This window comes from Scleropages formosus, chromosome 5, assembly GCF_900964775.1.
Source record: "Scleropages formosus chromosome 5, fSclFor1.1, whole genome shotgun sequence".
Classification (NCBI taxonomy): Eukaryota; Metazoa; Chordata; class Actinopteri; order Osteoglossiformes; family Osteoglossidae; genus Scleropages; species Scleropages formosus.
Window position 1 is genome coordinate 36,030,111 of NC_041810.1, and position 23,679 is coordinate 36,053,789.

At 39.7% G+C, this 23,679-nt stretch overlaps 2 protein-coding genes across 4 annotated transcripts in view; one reads left to right on the forward strand and one right to left on the reverse strand.

Annotated features, from left to right (window-relative positions):
• Nucleotides 1-1,484: 1,484 nt before the first annotated feature.
• rnf170 (ring finger protein 170) lies at nucleotides 1,485-7,570 on the reverse strand. The gene is made up of 7 exons (XM_018750652.2): nucleotides 7,513-7,570; nucleotides 6,825-6,982; nucleotides 4,696-4,768; nucleotides 4,381-4,489; nucleotides 2,403-2,476; nucleotides 2,067-2,198; nucleotides 1,485-1,966 (listed from the first exon to the last, which is right to left on the reverse strand). Exons 2-7 carry the CDS (start codon nucleotides 6,956-6,958, stop codon nucleotides 1,697-1,699), a joined length of 792 nt encoding a protein of 263 aa, XP_018606168.1. The 5' UTR covers nucleotides 6,959-6,982; nucleotides 7,513-7,570; the 3' UTR covers nucleotides 1,485-1,696.
• Nucleotides 7,571-7,770: 200 nt separating this feature from the next.
• Nucleotides 7,771-23,679, forward strand: part of hook3 (hook microtubule-tethering protein 3) — a 43,518-nt gene continuing 27,609 nt past the window's right edge. For all 3 annotated transcript variants that reach the window (XM_018750657.2, XM_018750659.2, XM_018750658.2), the window contains exons 1-8: nucleotides 7,771-8,128; nucleotides 10,776-10,861; nucleotides 16,073-16,145; nucleotides 18,735-18,785; nucleotides 19,760-19,892; nucleotides 20,193-20,260; nucleotides 20,381-20,443; nucleotides 20,545-20,628. In XM_018750657.2, coding sequence (XP_018606173.1) covers nucleotides 8,072-8,128; nucleotides 10,776-10,861; nucleotides 16,073-16,145; nucleotides 18,735-18,785; nucleotides 19,760-19,892; nucleotides 20,193-20,260; nucleotides 20,381-20,443; nucleotides 20,545-20,628 — 615 coding nt within the window. In that variant the 5' untranslated portion in view covers nucleotides 7,771-8,071. The remainder of the gene's footprint in view (nucleotides 8,129-10,775; nucleotides 10,862-16,072; nucleotides 16,146-18,734; nucleotides 18,786-19,759; nucleotides 19,893-20,192; nucleotides 20,261-20,380; nucleotides 20,444-20,544; nucleotides 20,629-23,679) is intronic.

A 23,679-nucleotide genomic window follows, 5' to 3' on the forward strand; every position in this document is an offset into this window, starting at 1 on the left:
ACAGCATGAATAAAGTTATTAGTGATGAAAAACATTATCTAGTCCAGAATTCAATTTATGGGGGTTTAATCCTCGATGTCAGGGTGCAATTTTCTGCAGATATCAACCAAACCCAGCCTGGAAATCATGTTATTGAGAGGAGCTGAGAATTTTAAATGACATAAAAGATGTGGACAAATATATTTATGTTATCTAATCTACTGTTCAATTCGCCTGCCAAACAACCAAAACCTTTACAGATGATTCAGTCAGTCAGACTTACCCCTACCCACAGAGAATTCCATCTAACCAGGAACCACTTAGTCATTTGATTTTGGGGGGTGTGGTTGGACAAAAGGAGAACAAAGTACACAGACCTGTTGCTAATCATCCCTTTTTTAATCCCTGGCATCAATTTCTGCAGTAGAAGGAAGGGAGGGACCAACCAACTAACTCACTCACCCCCCCCCCCCCAAGAGAAGCCATCCCTCACAACTTCTTCACCTGTGACAATCTCACTTCTGCACATCTTTGTAGATACATATACAATTCTGGCAGCTGGTGAATGTCTTCTCCTGTGTCCTCAAATGCAACAGAATAGTATAAATTTTCAGCATATATGTCGAGAGGTGTGGTGGAGCAGCGGGTTTGGCTGGGTCCTGTTCTCTGGTGGGTTTGAGGTTCAAGTCCTGCTTGGGGTGCCTTGTGACAGACTGACATCTCGACCTAGGTGTGTCCCCTCCAGCACTGCGCCCTGTGTTGCCGGGTTAGGCTCCGGTTCCCCACGACCCTGTATGGGACAAGCAGTTCAGACTGTGTGTGTGTTTTTCTTTGTAAACTCAGAAGTTGACATTGATGTAATATAGGTAAAGAGGAACAAAAATAAGTAAGTAAACATATTAGAAGGGTATTTCTTCTTTTTCATCAGATCACATTTTCACTACCTACCATAAAACAACTAAAAGTGCAATAGCTCCAGATTATGAAATTTCAGTCAATTGTACACCGCTGCATTAGGCAAAAAAAACAAAAAAAAACAAAAAATAAAATAGAACAGCAGAACAGGGACAAGGTATGCTGTTAGAAATTATTTGTATATGTGGTTTACAAAAAGCAGAGCAATTTAGCCCTGTCTGAAGCTGGACATTCCATTTAAGAGCAAAATGCACATCTCATAAACAAGGCATATCATTATAGCAGACTGCTATAACTGTGTCCCAAACAAGTTAATGGAAGGGAAACACTGTAAATATGGTTTTCAAAAATCTGGAAAATGGCTTCTTTCCATCGGGCAAGTTGGTGGCTTTTGTAGTTTAAAATATTTTGTAAATGTCATGTTCTTCTAAATTTCTGCTACAGATTTTAAGGTGGTTATTAGAACTCTGGGAAACAGGTAGCTATTAATGCAAATGCATACGTGTATTTCCATACTGTTTTAAAGATATATTTTTGACTTTAAAACAGTTTAATAAACCTAAAAATCTTTTAAAACCAATTTAAATAACGCAAGAAAGGAGAAATATGCACTCAAATGTTTTACTTTTTATGAGACCAGCATGTACATATGCAAACAACTTTGTATGAGTAAAATTGTTCCATATCACAGAGATTTGGGGGATAAAGTAAATCATCTGTATGGTCATTCTAATACTGTACACAGCTTCACGTACAAATCCAGTTGTAACTGTGTGTGAGGAACACTACCCTCGCAGCCCCATCAGCCTACCAGTCTTTGAGTCACTACCTCCCGGTACATTATGGATATGTAAATGAAAAGCAGTAGAATAACAAACAGATCATCCATGAAACCCAACAGTCCAAAGAGTGCCTCTGGGATGAAGTCCAGTGGTGAGGCCAGGTATGTCACTGCTCCCACCAAGCACAGGAGAATACGGACGCGAAACATCCAAAAAAGCCCACCAACAGAAAACATCTCTCTGAAGGCATGGCGCAGCAGAGTAGGGACATCCCGCAGGCGGTCCATCAACTATGAACAACATAAGAAGAGATGCAATATTAGACTTCAGGAGTAGCATACCATTGATGCACTATCTGGAAGCAGATGTCAGGATGTCTCATTGACTTACAGATCTGGGCTGGCCTGAGAATCTACGGTTATAATCATGGACATCCTGCAGGATCTGTGCAGGCTCTGACTGCCCCTCCAGAACTTGATTTAACTGGTTATTCTCATAGAAAAGCGGGAACAGCAGTGTGACCTGTATCCAAATATGGAACAACCATCAGTTAAATTGCAGTTACCTTTAAAGAAAATATTGTAACATCTACATCTGTAAAACTTTTTGTAAATACAACACACGCAGTACATTTCAGAATTCAAAGCATTTCTGCATGTGCTTTACATTTTAGATATAATGCACATAAGTCTGCTAAATAAATTTCCATTAAAATAGAAATCTCACCAGTTGTCTACAGATGGGGCAATTAATTGCACCAAGCCACGACCCATACCGCCAATATGCAACAATGCAGGAACCTTGAGGACAAAAGAAAGTACAGTTACAAACTGCACCAGTAGCACCAGTCTACCAGAAATACAGGACAAATAGTTATAAGAAAAAGGTCACATTAGTGGTGCAAGCCTAGCAGTGATTCTACAAAGTGGTTCACAAATACCAGTGAAAACAGTTAAACATTATGATTAAAAAAAAGTATATTTCTGTAATTAAAAAAACATTACTGAATGACGTGTACTTGAATGGGCCAAGATAGGCAATTATTATCTTGGTATTAGGAAAGAACCCTCTACCTTTCTAACATTATCAACTGACTAACACTGTTACAATTATTTAAAATAAAACTACTACATAAAATTTACATAGAACTGCAAAATAAAGAAGTAATTGCTACATTCTGACATACTTTTTAAATATTAAGAAATCGTGACCGTATAAATACAGAAATTCACAACAGAATATGTCCTCAGTATTTCTACATTATTTTCCATTTATTCTCTTTGCATATGGTGTTTTCAACCAGTTATTGCAAATACAGTCTTCCCTCACACAACAAGAACTTGTTCATATGAACGTATGTAATTGTTAACCCAAAAGTCACATAACAAGCTGTGAAATCAAACTGATGTGAAACATCTTATAAGAACAGAAATTTCTATTAGAAAATATGAGCCTTGGTGCCAGGAGTACCACAAAGAGTGCTACTGTCCCTTGGCTGTGTCACAGTAGTGTTCCTGCTCGGAAGTGTTTCTCGGAAATCTAACTATTTGTCATAGTGTAAAACCATCATCTATCATAGTAATGAACTCTAAAGAAATAAAGAAGGTCCTAAAAGATGCTGTAGGGCAGGGCAAAGGAAAGCCTTGCCAATCAGGGGTGACAAGTTTTGTGAACGATTACAGTAATTACATTATGAGATCTGCCTCATTTTGTTCTCATTAGTTTTCCAATAGTCTTTATTTTACATTGCATGTTTGTAAGCAGCTTTTAAAAAATTATTACACTAACAATAGAATCAATTCATGCATTACTAAAAACTACTTTTACATGTAGGTCCACAGTAGCCCAGAACCTATCCTGAATACATGGTGCATAAGGCAGAGTACATCCTGGGATCCCATCCACTGCAGGCCAATCACACACACTTATTCTCTCAAAGTATACATACATGATGGGCAATTTAAAGTCACCAGTTCACCTGAAACACGTGTCTTTGGCCTGTAGGTGGAAATCGGAGCACCCAGAGGGGACCCACGTGAACACGGGAAGCACATGCGAACTCTGCACATACAGAGCCGGATTCAAACCCACATCCACACCCAGGAGCTGAGAGTCACCCACTGCGCCACTGTGCCACCCAAGAATAACGAAACAGAACAAAACAAAAACAATATAAAAAGAGAAAACAAGACAGATGATGAGAGGGAAAAAGGGAGCAGGCGAACATGTAATGTGTAAGTGACTTAAAACACGTGAATCTTAAAACAGGATTTAAAGGTGTCCACAATAGTTCTGATATTCTAGACTTAGTTTTGTGAAAAAAGAGGATGAACCTTGTGTGCCTTAGAACAAAATTATTTCATTTTCCAAATTTAAATTATTGGTATTTACAAGTTATTTTTACGAGAAATCACCTTACCAGCAGATTTTGCAGGTAAGAAATTTTGTTCGTTATGAGAGGGAAGCCTGTACTTACCTGCTGGTTTAAGTAATTGCTCAGTGGATCAAAAATGAGTTTTCATGTTTGCACATACCCAAAGACATGGATGACAGTCAGACACAAGTAAATTAAAAGAAGAAACTGGCTGATTAGACATGACACCATTTCACACAATTAAAATTCATTGAGCCTCTGTCCAGTGCATTTCTTCTTCAATGAAGTAACTGCAGCACTTGTACCACCTTAGTTAAACCTTGCACTAACCACAGAAAAGGTGACCACAATTTGTCTCCACCGGCATTGAGGCCTGTTGTAAGCAGATAGGACACCACATGTCTGAGTAGAACTGCTGTCTGGGTTCTGGAGGTGTATCCTGGAGGAAATGGTAAAACAAATGGTGGAACAGAGTTTTAGCAGGTCTTCCAGTACATGCCACATAAACATTTACAATATCAAACATCTCAGAAGCACCGTGGTAAACTTTTATGTGAAAACTGCTCCCAGACAAATATTTCCAGATCACAGTTCAAGAGGAATTTGACTTGTTAAAATTGATAAAAAGATCAAAGCGCATTGCACCTGCTCTGACTGAAGATGTTGACGGACAGCTTGCACATGTTCTTGGTTCTCGGGGTGGATGTTTTGTTCGTTTCTAAAAAAATAAAATATAGACACAGATGTTTTATTTATACATAGTTTTGCATCATATAAAGATTTTATTTTAAGTCATACTACTGGTATAATGTGTATTGGTACTTAAGGTAAACCCCTTTATGTAGTGATGTGTTTCTGTAAAACAGTTCTTATATTTGATTATTTCCGAGTCATTATGTGCAGTAAATTATTACTGAACATTTAATTAATGTTGATATTTTTGCATTTACATTGTACGGTCACAAGCTGAGAAACACCCGTTTGAATGTAGAGAATTCAGCTTTGAAAGGAGTTGAACAGACCCATTTCAGTTTGAGGCATTTTTTTTGCATTTACAAAAACCAAATTTGGATTTTGTGTGCCTTTTGAATGTTAAGCGGTGCAAGATATTTACATTTATTCATTGAGCAGACATCGTTTTCCAAAGCAACGAAGAATGAATGGGAGGAATGGTGATACAGAGAGTAGTGTTGCTGCCTCACAGTGCCTTGGTGGTGCAAGAGAACATTAGTTTAATCCCCGCTCTGCCTGTATGGAGTTTGCATGTTCTCCCCATGTCTGCAAGGGTTTCCTCCCACAGTCCAAATACAAGCAGTTCAGGTGGCTCTGTAACTCTAAGTTGCCCGTTTTGTGCGTGTGTGTGTGTGTGTGTGTGTGTGTGGATACCCTGCAATGAATTGGTATCCCAGCCTTGTAGCCAATGCTTTTGGGATAGGCTCCAAGTCACTGCTACCCTTCTCAGGATAAGTGGTTATTCAAATTGGATGGAAGGAACTAAAAATTATTATTAATTAGTATTTAGCTGATACAAGATGATCCAAGGTGACTTACAGTGATAAATAAAGTGCACTAAAATTCCTGCCATCATTCACCTATGTGTACACCAGACAAAGCCACTGGGGCAAGGGGAACTTGTTTGTGGGTACAGTTTGTAATAGATATGAAAGAGCTGAAGGAGCACAGGTTATTAAGCATGTAGTATTATGGAGTAATGAAAGGGAAACTGCTTTGCTGTTTTATGTTATGATACCTAATGTTAACCAGGAAGCACATAAAAACTACCACTGAAACTACAGGGCATTTACATCTTCGAGTTATGAGAGCTCACCCTATAAAGGGTTTTTCGGGAATGCGTAACCTTCATAAGGTGGTGGAAGGGTGCACTTAATTGTTTTTCATTTTATCTCAGCGCATTAGTCACACTATCGACCCTAAAAACTCATCACCCGTTCAGTTCCTTTGTAGCATTAAGAAATATTTATTTTTTTGTTCTGAACAGAAGGGGGGCGCAGTGGGTTGGACTGGGTCCTGCTCTCCGGTGGGTCTGGGGTTCGAGTCCCGCTTGGGGTGCCTTGCGACGGACTGGCATCCCGTCCTGGGTGTGTCCCCTTCCCCCTCCGGCCTTACGCCCTGAGTTGCTGGGTTAGGTTCCGGTTCCCCGCGACCCCGTATGGGACAAGCGGTTCAGAAAATGTGTGTGTGTGTGTGTGTGGTTCAGAACAACTAATCCTAATCACATTTACACTCAATTTTAGCTTAATATACTAAATTATTTATGTACCATATATAAGGGGGTGCGGTGGCGCAGTGTGTGTGTATGTGTGTGTGTGTGTGTGTGTGTGTATATATATAAATCTATTAAAAGTTGAAAATGAGCAAATACTTAAGACTGGAAATGAAAACCTGGAGAGAGACGAGAGGAGGGATGATGCTCCCTCACCACTGAGGCTCACAATACTGTATATACTTTCTAAGGTTTCACTTGGGAGCTCTTCATTTAAGTCCTTATGTGGATAGTATGTCAGCTCAGCTGGTGTTCCAGATGCAAGTCAATTATAATGTATTCAACGACTCTCAGTCTCAGCTCCTTTAGGTCCAGGGAGTGTGCAGGTTTCCATTCTACCGGACAATTAAGCCTCACATATGAGCAGAAGTCCAAATGTTGAACGAACAAGGCTTTAGCGAGGAAAAACCAATTTAGAGCATGAAACCGATATGTGCGGGAGCTGCACCACACTGTGTCGAAGAGCACGGCAACACGCTGAAGGCTTCACCTGCATAGGAGGGTTAAAAGGGCCACGAGGAAAGTGATGCTCAAGACGACCACCACAAGGACTGAGTTACTGATCCCTTCTATGAGCGAGTCCTCATCTTTCATGGAGTTCACAACCCACTGCTTCTCGTCCATTCCGCTCAGTCATCACCTGCAAGGCTGCACATGTCCAGTGACAGAGAGTGAGTGAAACACAACATGTCAGTGCACGTGCCGCCAGTGAGCGCAAGGAAAGAGCTGCAGGGAGATGAAGGAAGCGCACCGCACGGCTTTTAAAAACTTCGCTTCTATTTTGTAATCTATGAGGCCAAGATGGCATGCCATGCCATTTTTGGGGTGAATATGACTGGTGCATCATTGCACGCAACTGTCTCTACTAGTGTCACTAACAGTCCGTTAAAATGAGGTCTACCACAAAGACACCTGAGTCTACCTATTAAATAGCAGTTCCTAATAGTATCAGTAATAACATATCTTTTTTGGAGAGAGAAGTAAGCGTTATCTTACGAGTCACCCCCGTCTTCCAGTTAGCCAAGCAGCTAGCGGCATAATTCGCCTAAACATATACTATATAATTAGATGTAATTTTTAAAAAATCTATAAAATTAGAATGAACACATTTAAAACTTTTAGGTCTAAGAAAGCAAAACGGATATGGCAAGAAAAAATACATGTAGTCTTCAGCTAACCATGAAGCTACACCATGTCGCTCCTTCCGCATTCACAGCAAAGAACTATCCCTCTACGTAGGACCCCAATAGCGCGTGTCTTCGCTACTGCCTGCAAAATATTGAACGTGGCCATGAAAGCCAAACGAGTAAGTAATGATACAAGTTTAATTAATAAACAATATATTCGAATGAAGTGTACCTTCATTTACAAAGTTTTTTATCGGCTCCGAAACAGGCCGAGGTCGTCCGGAATGTGCTCGGTGGCAGCCATAGGACCCCAATATATTGGACAACAAGGGAGGGATATAACGTCACACACTGTGTATCTTTCTGTCTGGAACAGTTTAGTACAGTGGTTTGTGGCAATAGTTTTTTGTTTTTAATTGACGTAGGGACTGTAGGAAAGGTGTGACACCAACCGGCGAACTGAAATACTCGCTGAAGCGCAACGTCGCCGGGGTTTCCTGTACGTACGGAACAGGCGGGCTGTCCGTCCCGTCCGGTGTTGCCGACCGAAGCGAAGGATCTCGTCTCGTGCCGGAAGGGGCCGCGCGTGCTCCGGAGCCGCCCGTCTGCAATGAGTCACTTGGAAGCTGTGGATCGAGTCGAGCTCTGCGAAAGCCTATTGACATGGGTAAATGTTAACATTAATTTCCCGTCATTGAGTTTTCCTGTGCCCTTGTGAGATGTGAGGGCGAACACTGTGGGCAGTCCCCTCGTGAAATAGTTAAATAAATGAAATAAATAGTAGACGAACAGCGCCCGGCTCCGCGGCGCTAGTAGTAGCGAGGACCAGGCAGGCAAAGGATCAAGAAATCAAGGGAGGGAGGGAGCTCTGTCTGTGTGGGGAAAGAGTTGACTAGTACATCTCTCACACACACTCAGACAGCAGTTGTTGTGAGTTGAACTCAGTCAGTGCGTGTCGAGGAAGCGAAACCCGAAACAGCGCGGTTTGCGAGAGTGAAGGAGCGCTTGTCAGAAATGTGCCCACCACCACTCAACAACACCAAAGTACAGGAAACAAATTATATTATTGCACAGAAAAGAGATGGTAGCGGAGAGCCGGGCGGGGCGGTGGGCCTGCCGCTCAGCTTCCCCTCCGGATAAGACAAGCGATGGTGAATCCAGTGAGTGTGCGAGTAGCCTATTCAAAGTCTGTGTGTGTGTGTGTGTAAGACATATAATCAGCAGAATCATTATCATCCCCTCAGCTTTCCTTTCCCAACTCAACTTCCAGTAGTGAAGGAGAAGAGAAGAGGAGCCGTAGTGCCCCGCTTCACTCTCGACATGGCGGGAACAAAACGCATGATTTATTCCACACTTATCTACGTCCTAGTTACAGTTTCACTGGATTTGTGCCACTTCCCCAGTGTGGGACTGGTGAGACCTACTGCCTCAGTAACTCTGCTCTCTGGTTCTCTGCACTGCTCTGCTCGAAATGCCTGACCGGAAGCGCGGCATGTCACGTGACCCGGGTGGACACCCCCACTTCTCCCTAACCCCACTTTACTGTACTATACCTGTACTGTACTGCCCTGTATTGTTCTGTTAGCCAGTGGCCAAGGCTAGCTTCACACCTTCTGCTCATGAAATGATGATGATGATGAAAATAATATTAATAGTAGTACTATAATAATAAAAGAGCTGAAACCTGTCATTCCTTTCTCTGTAATGTAAGCAAAATATCCCCATGTTCACAAAACAGATCTTGGATTAGAGTAAAACCATGTATGGCCACGTTACTAAGAGTACTGTAGCACCCCCGAGGGAACCGCATACAGGGCAATACTTGGAAGTCCATGTATCCAAGTACTACTGAACAATAGTAGAGTTTCTTCCCTTGTCGAGGCTGGTGGGGATGTGCATTGGCTTCCTTCAGTTGTCGAAAGCTATTCTTAGCTTCCTCTCAGACTTCCGAATGGATTATGAAAACTTTGAGGGGCGAGGGTTCTTGGTGTTCGCTGTATACTACTTTGAGTTCTGTCTTGACAGGTGTAAATGTATCCCCTCATAAATGGAACAATATCTTGAAAATATTAAACTCTTTAGAGACTTTTTAGGAATGAAAGATCAGATTTTGTTTTAACAACACATTTGCGTCACGCTTTTCAGTAAATGTTTAGTATGTATTTTAAATACCAGGCCTTCTACTTGTTCGCTATGCGTTGGCATAATAATGGCTGAAAGCCTCATCTTGCTGCTAATACTGGATGCTGGAAAAAGTTGGTACAAAGGCAGCTGTGAACCCTTTGCAATTACCTGAATTTCTACAAATGTCAATGGTCTCATAAAAATAAGCAAACACAATCTGTTGAAACCAGTAACACACAATGATACAACTGCTTCTCAATACTGTACATTCACAGTCCAGGACATTTAGTTACTGGTAGAACCTCCACTAGAAGCATTAATGTCTGCCAAACATTTCCTGTAGACTCTGACCAGACTTTTCCCATGGTTAGGAGGAGTTAAAGACCATTCTTCCTTCCAAAATCATTTCAGTGTATTGATATTTCTGGGATTCTTTGTGTGAACAGCTCTGCTTTCTACTGGTCATAATACAGTATTTCAGTTAGGTTGAGGGCTGGACTCTAACTTGGCTATTCCATATTCTGTTTAAGCAAGAAAAAAAATCTTAATCTTGTGATCAAATGAAGATTATCTAGTGTCAGACATTTGTTTTTAATATTACCCAGTATCTCTAACAGCATAATGTTTAAGTGCTTTATAGGATGATGGAGGTGTTCTTGGGAACTTTATGTGACTCACAGATATCTATGATGTAAACCTTTATGCAATTACTCATGTGATGTATACTGGTTCATATGGTGGTATGTGATAAATCAACTGTACTCTGGAACCACATGTCTGCATCCAAATTTACATTTACATTTATTCACTTAGCAGGTGCAAATTTCTCCATCTGTTGATCGAATGCACTGTGTATTTTTTTTTTTCTCTGAGATGTACATCTCTTTGGAGGAAGGTAGCTGCTAAATGAATCAATGTAATGTAAATGTAACCTGTCAGCCGCACTGTCAACATGTTTTTGTTCAGTGTAGCGTGTATTGTGTCTTATACCCTTTGCTTGTGAGTCCACTGCCAGTTATCGATAATAAATTGAGTGAAACTGTATTATTAAAGGACAAGCTGGAAATAACTTGTTACAAGTTGGTGTGACTGTCATGCATGATGATTAGTTTTAGGTAACATTTTTCATCCAAGAATCAATATTTTTGTCCTGTAAGAAATGACATCCTTTGTAACATCCTTTTTCATAGATACAGACCTTTGGAGTGGAAGCACCATGTAAAACAGTAGAAGACCTTACAAGTGGTGTTGCAATGGCTCAAGTTCTTCAAAAAATGTAAGTGTTTTCCTCTGTTTTTGTCATAGCTTGTTTTCAACACATTTATTTGCTTATTAAAGTAATACTATGCAGTTTCCCCACACTAAATGTTGTGTTGGCTTTTCACTTAGTATACTGAATATTGTCAGTAGAAAATAATAGTTATTGCCAATTTTTATTTCTTTTGAAAGATAAAAAAAAAATTGAGTGGTAACTTTCCATTATAAAACCTAAGTGTTCCAAATTGTTTTATAGCAAATTAGGGTTTTCTTTTTCTCAGGTAGTTATAGGTTCAAAGCATATTACACCAAATGCACAACAGCTGGTAAACGCACATGCAGTCTTACTAAAATAACAACAGGTAGTGTAGTAATAGTGAACATTGCATGTACACACTTAATTAAGGCACTTGGCTTTACACACAGACTGATTTTTGTTTGATGACTGATTACTGATACACTCTCAGGCATCTTCTCCATTCTCACTTTCATAAGTGTTACCTCGTGTTATTCATTTTGCTTGGTGATTACAATGTATTCTTCATAAACATGTTCATTATTACATGCACTTATTGTTTTGGGTAAGTGCCAGCTTGCAATACTGTGCTGTAAGGTTTATATGTAAATTGATTGTACATGATGTTTGGCTTGATATCAATCCCTTGATTTCCGCATAAGTTTTGACTCCGCTATATTGCTTTGTGTCATACAAGACGTGTTAAAATACAAACTCTGTTATTTGTGGGCAGGAGGTAAAGTAGTGGTAAGAGATGCAATTACTGAAGTAAATGCTGCTGAAATGCATATGAAATTGTTTGTGTTTTACTTGCAGTCTTTGATATGCCTAGTCTTTATTATTAAGACATGAGTTCTCGGACCTTTTACTCTTTCTCATGGTTTGAATAATGCACTAAATCAAAAGTCAAATCCAAAGACAGTTAAATTTTACTGGTGCAGAAATGATCATACCAGAGGTGTCCAAAGGACCAGGGTTCCCACACCACATCTTGTGTAAAGAGTGAGTTTTGTAGCACAAGTTCATTACTTTGAGTTTCCGGAGTTGTCAGCCTTGATCACAACGCAAGCTTACCACCCTCCAGTTGTTTGACAGCATTCCTCCTCAAGAACGTATGTATTGCGGTGTTTCCATGCAGAAATGCGGAATCCTCATGACACCAGGTTCCTCCATACACAGTGGTTTGGTGACTCAGTAGATGAGGGAGGCAGACAAGAACAAGGTGAATTAGCATTGTTGTGACTATGACTTCATACCATACAAGGGAGTGGAGACTTTCTTCTGGTATGAAGAGGCTCATTCGGGATTACTGCAGTGACTTCAGTGTGAGGGTTACAACGAGAGCGTTACATCCTAGTGCCGTGGGCTAATGAATAGGATAAGCACAGGCCGCACTTTTTCTCGGATCACATTTTCCCCTTTGCCCTGAACATCCTTAGGAAGTCAGTAGAGATGGGGTGCGTAGGAGGAAGTTGAGACCTAATGGTAAGTTTCAGTTCAGCCTAGGAAGTACACAGATTCCATGCATTCTGGAGAATCCAGTGAAAGATTAAGTTGTAGCAGTTTGAGGCAACTTCCCAAGAGATGCAAGCAGCAGTGTAGAGGTCAAGACTTCCGGGGCAGTACAAAACATGGGTATTTCGCTATGGAACCTGCTCATGAATTCTGTGGCTTCTTCTGCTCTGCTGTGCCTTTCTTTGAGAAAACGATAAGCTGTTATCACTGCAGGTGACTTGTCAAACCTTCAAACCCGAGCACAGCAGAACCTTGTGCAGGCACAGAAACTAGTTGAAGCTACCCTGCAAGAGGCTCCATGAGGAGTTCACAAGTATTAAATTGAATCAGCGAGGGACATGCTGCAATCGACATTTGGTTCTGCAGTCAGCAGCAGGCATCAGTGTGAAGACAGGAGGGCAGGAAGAGTCCCATGACAACTTCTTTCCTCTGTTAGTTGAAAGAAGTTCCGCCAAACCTCAGCATCATCTCTTACTTGGGTGCAGTTGATAATCCAGGAGGTGGCTATGGCCTGCACTCCTGTGTTTTGCCCTCTCCCCATCCTCAGAATGTGGCCTGAGCTTCTCATACAAGTTGCTGTAGAATAAAGATCCTTTGTTGCAATAGGCAAAATGCCATTGTATTGAATAATAAACCTGCTGCATGAAAAAAGGTATATGCTTCCATCAGTCATTGTAACAGTTTTTCATTGTACAGAACCCTATTATATGGGATATGAGTGTATAGGCTTCCCTTGTGTAACATACTCTCTTTTTATGTAGGAATTTGGACTGAAAAGCACACATAATATTCTAATGTCCATGGCACTCTAAAATTTCCATGGAAAAACTGTGGCCTTGCACAAGAAAAACCGTACAAGAAAAGAAATTTCAGTGTAAAATACAAGTTTTGGTGTTTTTGAGAATTATGCTAGGTGAGCAGTCCCCCCCAATGTAGATTCTCCAGTACTTTTCTGTTGACTCTTAGCTCTATGCCTACTCACAAGCATCTCTCACAAATCTCATGACATTTTTATCATGGTGAAATACCATGTAGTGTATAATATTGATCTCTCATGCAAAGGAATCTTTAAAGAAAGTGCTACAAGTTGAAAAGGCAAAGTAAAGCCTTACCGTTCCGTAGAACCCTTGAAGTGATAAAACATATTTCTAATATTTGTTTTAAAATCAATATAGTTATAAATGACTGAGCTGATTTATTGTTGGCTAAGCAGGGAAGGGTTTCTAGTTATTACAGTAATTACATTACAAGAACTGCCTCATTAGTATTTTAGTAACAATGAGCCAGATTTCCCTATGTGAGGCGTAAAACTTGAAGTTCATTCAGAGATTCTGCCGTATTCCCATTTGTCTTTATAGGGTATTTCTGTGTTTAAAATGTGAAGCTACTAGTACTACTGATAAATTTCTTTGACTGTGGTGGGAAACTTGAATGGGGAAATAGATCTCCATTGAAAAGTTTTTGACAAACTTTCACTTTGGAGAAGAAAAGTGTCAGCTAAACAAATAAATGTAAGTGTGACTCAAGTGTCTAACTTTGCTTCAGAAGAAAATACTTTTACTTATAGGGTAACTTAAAGAAATTCTGAAAAATTAGACCACTTGTTTGGATCTTCATAGGTAGTGTTCTATGACCACCTCTGCTAAGTATGGCAATGCGTTGCCTTCTTGTTGTATTATGTACCTATATCTCTTTGCATTATCACTGTATAAAAATAATTCTCAGTTAAGCAGAATTGTCTTCTGTGTAGGTGGGTAAATTGTTTTAATTGATTTCAGGGTATATACAGAGGGCAGCATGGTGGCACAGCAAGTATCGCTGCTGCCTCGCAGTCCCTGGGCGGTCTGAGAGAACATGGGTTTCTCTCCCTGCTTAGTCTGTGTGGAGTTCGTATATCCTTTCTGTATCTGTCGGGGTTTCCTCCCACAGTCCAAAGACATGCAGTTTAGGTAAATTTATGACTGATTTGCCCTTAGTGGGTGAATAGGTGAGTGACTCTGTCAGTGGCTACTCTGCCAAAGACTTGGCATCCCATCCATGGTGTACCTCCCCCAACCTTGCACCCATGCTTCCTGGATAGGCTTTGGATAACCACGACCCTTTTCAGGACAAAGTAGGTACTGAAATTGGGTGGGTGGATGGACGGACATGTACTGATTTACTCTTACTTCCATTAAGAGTAAGTGTTGGACTGATACTCCAACTAAGCAGGCTTTTCCAAATTTAGGGCCGTGATGTGTCTTGGCACTTAATCTTCCTTCCCTCCTTGTTTATTTGCATTCTAAGCCATGATTCAGTTGTATCACAAGGCTTTAACTTTCACCTACTTGTCCTCACTATTGGCCAAGTGTTGCAAAGTTACCTTTAAACCTTGTTCATGTGTCTCAGGGTCTGGGGAAGAAGTACATCAATGGTTGGAATTTTCATCCTGGAACACTGCCTGGTAGACAAAGATTTGTGAATAATCAAAACTTTGACTCAGCCAAATGCAATCCAACTAAAGAGGTGTATTAGGGTCAATCAACACCGTTCTGTTGTTTACAGTGTTTTCAAGTTTACAAACATGCCCTGCAGACTGCCTAAGGGCTACTCGTATTGGGTTCAGCTGGGTCTGTCCTGTGAACTTTAAACCAAACCAGATGAGAGAATTTTCTGTTAGCATTTGTCTCTCAGTGGTGGCAGCCATGATGATTTAGCAAAAATGTTGCTAACCTCACTTTAGGTCCTATAACATCTTTTAAAACGATTAGTCATTTTATTCAATCCTCTGAGATTTTCAGCCAGATCCTGTTACAGAAACGAGAGCCCCTAGTAGTGTAGGGGTTAAAGAGAAAAGAATAACTCTTAATGGTATGAAAAACAAAGATCAGCTCATCTTAGTTTTTAAGAAACACATGTCTAGGTATTCTGATTTCACTTTAACTTCAGTTTTTATTGTTTATAGTTGAGAGGATTTTTTTAACTATATTTATGCATTTTTTCACATTTTTATAAAAATGAGTGTACAGTACAGGGGATTCAGTTTGAAACTGCAAAAAAGCACCACATGACACTGAATTGTGCGACACGCTTGCCCATGACTGTGAGATAACAAATAACATGGATACAGGCAGTCGAGCATCGCAGCTCTGAACCTCAGCAAGAGGTACATTAGTAGTGCTGATGCTCATCCCTCAGGAGACAAACTGGCTGCACGAGTTCCCTACTCAAAAATGCATGTCCGTTCAACCCTTTGTATGCATCTGTATTAAGTCCCCCCCCAGTTTTTTTTTTTGCCCTTTGTTCGTAAAAAATAATTTTATTTTGGTTATCCAAGCTTTCTTTTTATTTATTTACTTTTTTAATCGTTCATGTGGCTGGAAGTAGAAATCCATACATCACAGGCTTCCTCACCACTGTGTCTCTGAGTTTTCTAAATGCATTTTAGGGACATTTTATTTCATTATGTTTTGTGTTTAACTTTTTTCTTCTCCATAAACAGTTGCAGAAATTTGAATTGATTTACTGGATCTGTAGATTAGCGGCAAGCAGTTTCCTGGGGTACTGTTCACTAAACCCTTGTGAACATGAAAGATCTGACGAATTGCTATTTGAAATATAGTAATTCCATGATATACTGTAAGTGAATCTGTTAATTTGAAATATTTGATCTTTTCAGGTCATTTAACTTTTGTGTTTTTTTTTTTTTGTTTTAATTAGAGACATTTCGTATTTTAATGAAAGCTGGATAAGTCGGATAAAAACAGATGTTGGGGATAACTGGAGATTAAAGGTAAGGTATTTTGTTGTTGAATTAGCAAGCAAAATGCTTTTTATACCCCTTTTTTACTCATTAACATTTAAAAAATGTATGTCTGATTGTTTTGTTTTGGAAACGGTAACAAACCTTGGTAGTGGTGTATTTCTGTTGCTATGCTATTTATATATTTCAGAGACTGATGTACTGATTTCCTAAGTAACCATTTACATTTACATACATTCATTTAGCAGATGTTTTTCTCCAAAGCATCAGACATCTCTGAGAAAAATACAATGAGCCATCCAAAATGTAAGCACACCCTGAAACCAAGTGAAAGGCCGTCATTAAGAAACCCTTGACCGAGGAGTTCTTTTTTCTCCGCTTGCCTCAGTTGACTCATTCCAGAATAGTTCATTAGCAGTTGCCTCTTTGACTAATTGCCTTGGCTTTCTTTTTGGTCATATTTTGTGTTAACTGTATGTGCTCAGTTTCTTTGTTGAGAGGGGCACAGTACATAAAATATTGGTATGCTAGGATATTTTTTTTCTTTTTTTTTGTGAGTTGCAAGACAGTATCTCATCGAAGACTTTTTATTGTTTTCTTGTGATTTTGTAGTCACCTGTTCTTTTGGAGTGATCCCTTGGGTCAAGTTGAGGACTACAATTCAGACATGCACACTTAATAAAGAGCATTTCCTAAGATCCCTGTCTCCAGACCAAACCACAGTGGCGCTACAAAACACAATACTCAATCTTTATATTATATAGTCCATCCTCGGAACAACAGACTGTATGCAGCAAGCAGTGTCCTGTTTCCGAGCATTTCTTATTTTTGCATGTTAAACTTGTATGCATATATGCACAAATGTGCATATATATATATACACACACACACACACACAATGCATTCAGAAAGTATTCAGACCCTTTCACTTTTTTCACCTTTTTATGTTTCTGCTTTATGTTCGATCGTTTAAATTAATTTCTTTCCTCAACAGTCTACACTCAACACCCCACAAACATGACAAAGTGAAAACAGTATTTTAGAAAATTGCATAGTTAAATGATTTTAGCATAAGGCTGCAACATAAAAAATGTGACAGACAATGCTTTATTTTATGGAAACAAGAATATATATACACTTTTTTTATATTCCTGGAAAAAAAAAGCAAGCCAAATTAGAAAGTAGGTAAAATTCAGAAAACACAATGGGTGATGAATGCCGTGAGATGTGAACAACAGCCTGCTTTGAACACTTCTACAGAGGGACATGGGTTGTGTGTTAGGCTTGTTCTGAGTGGTTGGTTTATAATTCAGTGACAGGCCTACACACAGCTCTTCTGAAGGTGTGTTTCGCTGTTTTTACATACGTGCATTTTTATGTATATGTTTTGTATTTTAATGCCATTGTGTATGTGGAAATTGTCGTCTTTTTTTAACATAAAAAATTAATCTGCTTCATCCTAAATTTGTCATTCAGACTGTTGTTCCACCGATAGCCCGTATTTCAATCTTTAATGCTATGAAACAGTAAAGGCAAAACAAATCTGTGAGAAGTTGCACCATTTCGATAATCCAAATGGGGTCTATCAATACAGAGATAACAAGTGGAGACAGTCGGTAGCATAGTGGTTAGAGCTACTGCCTTTGGAAATAAGGGTCGCAGGTTCAATCCCCACCTCTAGCTGTAGTACCTTTGGACAAGGTACCTACCCTAAACTGCTCCAATAAAAATTACCCAGCTATATAAATGGGTAAATAATTGTAAGCTTGTGATAATTGTAACCTTAACATTGTAAGTCACTTTGGAGAAAAGTGTCAGCTAAATGTAAAAAAAAAAAAAAAAAAAAAAAGTGATGCTTTCAAAAAGATGGCATTTTAGCTCTCATCTCATGCCACTCAGCTGTAACGGGGGCATCTAAAATCCAAATTTGGTCTTTGTAAATGCAGAGAATTGCCTCTTAAGGTGATGCAGGGTTATTAAATGAAACCTCTTGTAACTGGAATAGGGTATTCTTGTGAATGACTAGTTGTAGAAGTGACTTTGATTTTTTTTTTAAAAAACAAATCAGGTTGCATTTCTAGTCCCAGCTAAATTGTAAAAGAAGGTGCCTGTGTATATTCTTATAGTTATACTTTGTGTCATTGATTGTTCATTTACTCCTCACCAGAATGGGAATTCACACTGTTACCTGCAATGAATACGAAAATGCACAAATGCATAGTAAAGAAACAGACCCATACAAAATAGATGTTCATCATCATATCACTTGAAAGCATAAAGTAATCAGGGATCAGTATATCTGCAGATTTGTGAAATTCCTCACAAAAAAAAAAAAAACACTTTCTCCACCATGAAATCCCTAAACTCGTAGTGGGATACATTTTAGCTCTGTCAAAGCTCAGAAAATACGTATTTTTATTTCACTTTTTATGATTATAAAATGTTTTCCTGTACAAACACTGTACTGTAACATACACTAGCAAATGTGATTCTCATATAGTAAGAGAGGGATGTATTTTTGTTCATTGTTATGATTGAGATTGTTTTAAAAAAATCTGTTCTAGCTGTTGTTTACAGATATAGCTGCAATTGCTTTAATCCAGTGTTTCTGTGTTTCAGATCAGCAATTTAAAGAAAATTTTAAAAGGTATTTTGGATTATAACCATGAGGTAAGTCAATCCCAGTTGTAGATGATCTACAGCATTTGGTGTGTGTGTGTATATATTTTCAGTTACATATACATTTTAGTGACATTGTGAAAGACCTGGTACTGTAATAAGCTTCCTGCAACCTAAAATGAAGGAAATTTTAAAAAGATTGTCCTTGATTATGGAAAATGTTCTCTGCTGTTTTCATGTCATTAAAATGTGAATCTCATTGTTTCTACTATATTTCACAGTTTAGTAGTTTTTTCCCCACTAGAAAAAAAGAAATTTACTTTTATTACTTTAGCGAATGCTTTTTTCCCCCACAGCAAAATAGAGCTTGGTTAACCACTGTGCCTTGTAACATTTTATCGTAATAACATATCAAGTCTATTGCCACTATTTCAAACTGTTTGGCGGGAACGGTCCAGTATGGTTCGTTGTAACACCGAACTACTTTTGAACATTGTGTATACCTGTATCAGCTGGTAGTGTAGTGTTTAACGGTGTTTAGAGGCATAAAAAGAAAACTCACACAGACGGAGCAGTTGGATGTGACAATCGGAGCCGTGGGCGTCAGTGCTAGCTGTTGTGCGGCTGTGATGCACTCTTACATAAACCTTTGGGCAGGTCTGGATTGCACATCATTTGTGGAAGAGTGCTCGAAGATAGTGAGCATGTACTGTAAATACACTGTAGGTGAATGCATTTGTGTGTGTGTGTGTGTGTGTGTGTGTGTGTGTGTGTGTGTGTGTGTGTGTTTAAATTGAAGAGGCTAATTCAAAATGTTATGTTCTACTAATGAGAATTTTTGTTTATGGATAAATTCTTGCATAGGCTGCTAATGTAATGCATGTACTCTTGGATTTTCAGCTAATGAATTGAATGTATTAAATTGATCAAGCTATTGTTGACTCACTGTTGAGAATGCCTTTTCTCTTTTTAATGTCCTGCATTCTGACCATTACAAACAGGTTTTTGTGTACCCCCCCCAATAGGTTCTAGGCCAGCAGATCAATGACTTCACCCTTCCAGATGTTAACTTAGTTGGAGAACATTCAGATGCTGCTGAGCTGGGCAGAATGCTGCAACTTATTCTTGGGTGTGCAGTTAACTGTGAGCAGAAACAAGGTCAGTTTGTATGATCATGTTCAACCTTCAGCATGTAGTAATTTTTTGTCTTAATTACTTCCCCCCCATCAATCCCTCAAAAGCTTTTTAAAGTTTTCAATCTGTTGGTTTTTTGTCCTGGCATAGAATTTTTATGGTCTTTTTTATAAACTGTGCTTTAAATTCTATAGCTAGTGCAGATAGAACTTACTTTGTCTCCCTAAGCCACAGACCTAGCAAAATTGGTGTCAGCCTTGAACGTGTGTTCTCTCTGTTAGTGTTTCTCTGACTTGGTGTTGTTGTTCTGTGTACTTGTTCCAGAACACATTCAGACTATAATGATGATGGAAGAGTCTGTGCAGCATGTTGTCATGACAGCTATTCAAGAGGTATGTGTTTTTGAATAATTGGGAAAATGTAAATGTAAAATGGCAGCAGTTATTACATGTTTTAGAGAAGATCTGTCATATGTTGTTTGTTTCCTTACATGTGTATCTCTGTATGTTTAGCTCATGAGCAAAGAAACCCCTGTCACAACAGGAAATGACTCGTATGTGGACCTTGATCGACAGGTAAATTAACTGATTGGCATGTGGGGAAAGTAGGAATTATTTGTGGAAAATCAGTTGTCGCTGGGCAAAATTTAATATCTTTTTTATAAATTCATTTATAGCTGAAGAAAACAGTTGAAGAGCTGAATGATGCCTTGGCTGCTAAAGAAGAAATTGCCCAAAGATGTCATGAGTTGGACATGCAGGTTGGTTCTAAAATTCCCCCCCTCCTCTTTCTGTCCCTGCCTTTGTCCAGTCTCCCGTGTCTGAAGTGATATGACACACACACACACACACACACACACACACACACACACACACACACACACACACACACACACACACACACACTTACTTATCCTGTCCTTATGCATTCCTGAAAACTGACCAAGAAACAAGACAACAAAATTTCTAGTACTTCTTACGGGGGAAAAAAAAACCTAGTTTGTCTCAGGTTCTTCCCACAGTGAGCCTAAATGAAACCTAATGACATAAGGAAAGTGCTGTGTAATAAAAATAAATTGAATGAATAACAATATATTACACTTAATTTATAAAATTTGATTTCGTCCACAAAGTTTTTCTGAATTGCAGTATAATTTATTGTATAGAATTTATTTTGAGAAGAGCCATGTGTTCTTTAAATGCATACAAAGCCACTAACCAGAACGTTGTGACAGCACTGACTGTTCTTAGAATTTATGATGATTTTATTTATGAATTTGGCAAAGTTTCACCCAAAAAATTATTTGGATTTTTTTAAAGTTAAAAAAGAAGATTAAAAGTTTCAAAAAGTTACAAAAATTAGGCATTAAAAGTAATCATGGGCACAAATACTTGTGTTGGCAGCACCCTTGTGTAACGATCAAAATATATTATGTAGACCCCCTGTACTGTATATTAGCAAATTATTTAATTATGTAGCTGGGAATTTTTTGAAGAGGACCTCAGTCAATTCAGTAATGTGATTCCCCCCCTTCCCCCCACATTTCAAGCTCTGTAAATTCAGAAATAAAGATTTTATTTTATTTTATGTGTTTTTAACAGGGGGGTGCGGTGGCGCAGTGGGTTGAACCACAGTCCTGCTCTCCGGTGGGTCTGGGGTTCGAGTCCCACTTGGGGTGCCTTGCGACGGACTGGCGTCCCGTCCTGGGTTTGTCCCCTCCCCCTCCGGCCTTACGCCCTGTGTTACCGGGTAGGCTCCGGTTCTCTGTGACCCCGTATGGGACAAGCGGTTCTGAAAATGTGTGTGTGTGTGTGTGTGTGTGTGTGTGTGTGTGTGTGTGTGTGTGTGTTTAACAGTTTTACTCAGTTTATAGAATAATGACAATCTGTTCATGGAAATTTCATGAAGGATTATGTATATAAAATAACAAAGATTTAATGAATTTTATGATTAATTGAATTTGCATAGTGGCACAGCGAGTAGTGCTGCTGTCTCACAATGCCTGGGTGGTGTGAGAGGACATGGCTTCGATCCCTGCTTAGTCTGTGTGGAGTTTGCCTGTTCTCCCCCTGTCTGTGTGGGTTTCTTCTGGGTGTTCTGGTTTCCTCCCACAGTTCAAAGACATGGTGTTCAGGTTCATCCATAGTGTGTGAGTGACAGAGTGAGTGTGTTCCACTGATGTACAGTATGGGCGAGTGACCCATTGTAAGTAGTGTATCTAGCAGTGTAAGTCACCTTGGTGAATAAGGTGTGTGGGCTGATAACACTTCATAGAATCCATTGTAAGTCGCTTTGGAGTAAAGCGTCTGCTAAGTGAATAAATGTAAATTTTGATAGTGTGCATGAGCTCCGTCGACAAAGGGTATGTGTCACATCGAAATACTGAAGAATCATTATAAGATTAAAGCACAGTGGTGCAGTACAAATGGCCCAAATGTAGTCCCCACAGTGCGTTATGTCTTCTTTACTGGTTTTATAAACAACGTAGACCGTACACCAAGTCAAAGTATAATGTATCACAGGTATGATCATGCAGCTCTTTCTAGTAACTTCCACAAGGGTTTCCAGACATTCCAAAATTCATTACAGTTGTAATGCACCTCAAATGTCAGTTTTTAAAAGGGAGAAACTGAAACACTTCAGTCATCCACATATTTACGGAGGGAACTTCAGGTGTACACCACAACATTAAAATACATTTCTTTGGCAAATATTTAAGAGCAGTTAGTCTATGTACCATAACATCATCAGGAAAGGGTTTGGGTTGTGATTTTGCAAGAAAATCCGTCCGTCCGAACCGCTCGCCCCATACGGGGCACGGGGAACCGGAGCCTAACCCGGCACACAGGGCGTAAGGCCGGAGGGGGAGGGGGGACACCCAGGACGGGACACCAGTCCGTCGCAAGGCACCCCGGACCCACCGAAGAGCAGGATCCGAACCAACCCACTGCGCCACCGCAGCCCCCCAGTCGCAAGAAAATAGTTGGGGAGAAATCCAATTTTTTATTAAAGGCGTCTTGGGCAGTTGGATGTACCCCAGTCCACTAAGCTTATGTCTTATCACATTCCCAGAAATGTATGAAAGCGCCGGGAGAAGCTTAGCACTTAAAGCACAGCTGAGATGAACATCCTGTTAAGGTGCACTGGAGTGGCATTGATTCTATGACTGAACTTAGTTTTGTTCTTGGATGCTGAGGGAGGTCCAGGCAGGGAAGACTTCAGCACATACAGAGGAGCATTCGTGTTCGAAAAAAGACACATCAGGGTCCTGTTGCCAAGTCTCCCTCAGTGCACTAAAAAGCCAGTACCAGTGCTTCATAAGATGGTGTATAGACCAGAAATGAGACCCTGCAACTGTTTGGTGTAATGAGTTGTTTCTTGGCTTTTCTTTATTCTGTCTGTAATCTCTTCTCGTTTTCTAGGGCAGCAATAAAATGGCGTAGCTGTAGATATTTAAAGAAGTCCGTGTTCGGTAGGTCGAAATTACTTCTGAAAAGGTTGAAGCTCACTAGTGATTGATCTGCAAATAAAAAAATAAAACCCAAATAAAACCCACTCCTTTAGACGGCCATTTCTGGAGCCTAATTGGGCAAATAGTTGGGGATAGATCTGGGTTGAGAGCAACAGGACACCGTAATGATAGACCGTTCAGGATCTCCAGGTGTCTTTTGACATCTTTCCAAACGAGAAGAGTGTTGAATGACAAAATATCTGCATGAAGATGGGATCTTACAAAATATTTGAACGAAAGGCAAAGATCTTAACAGTCTTGGTTGGCATGAAGTGGATTCCATACCCACTCATAGCAAAT

Bases quoted from the DNA above. Each gene is read 5' to 3' on its own strand.
- rnf170 (XM_018750652.2), bottom strand. From the start codon at position 6,958: ATGGACGAGAAGCAGTGGGTTGTGAACTCCATGAAAGATGAGGACTCG. The intron at 4,769-6,824 runs GTGAAGCCTTCA...TTATTTTTTTAG, and splicing joins CTTTTAACCCTCCTATGCAG to AAACGAACAAAACATCCACC. The intron at 2,199-2,402 runs GTGAGATTTCTA...ATTTGGATACAG, and splicing joins GCCCCATCTGTAGACAACTG to GTCACACTGCTGTTCCCGCT.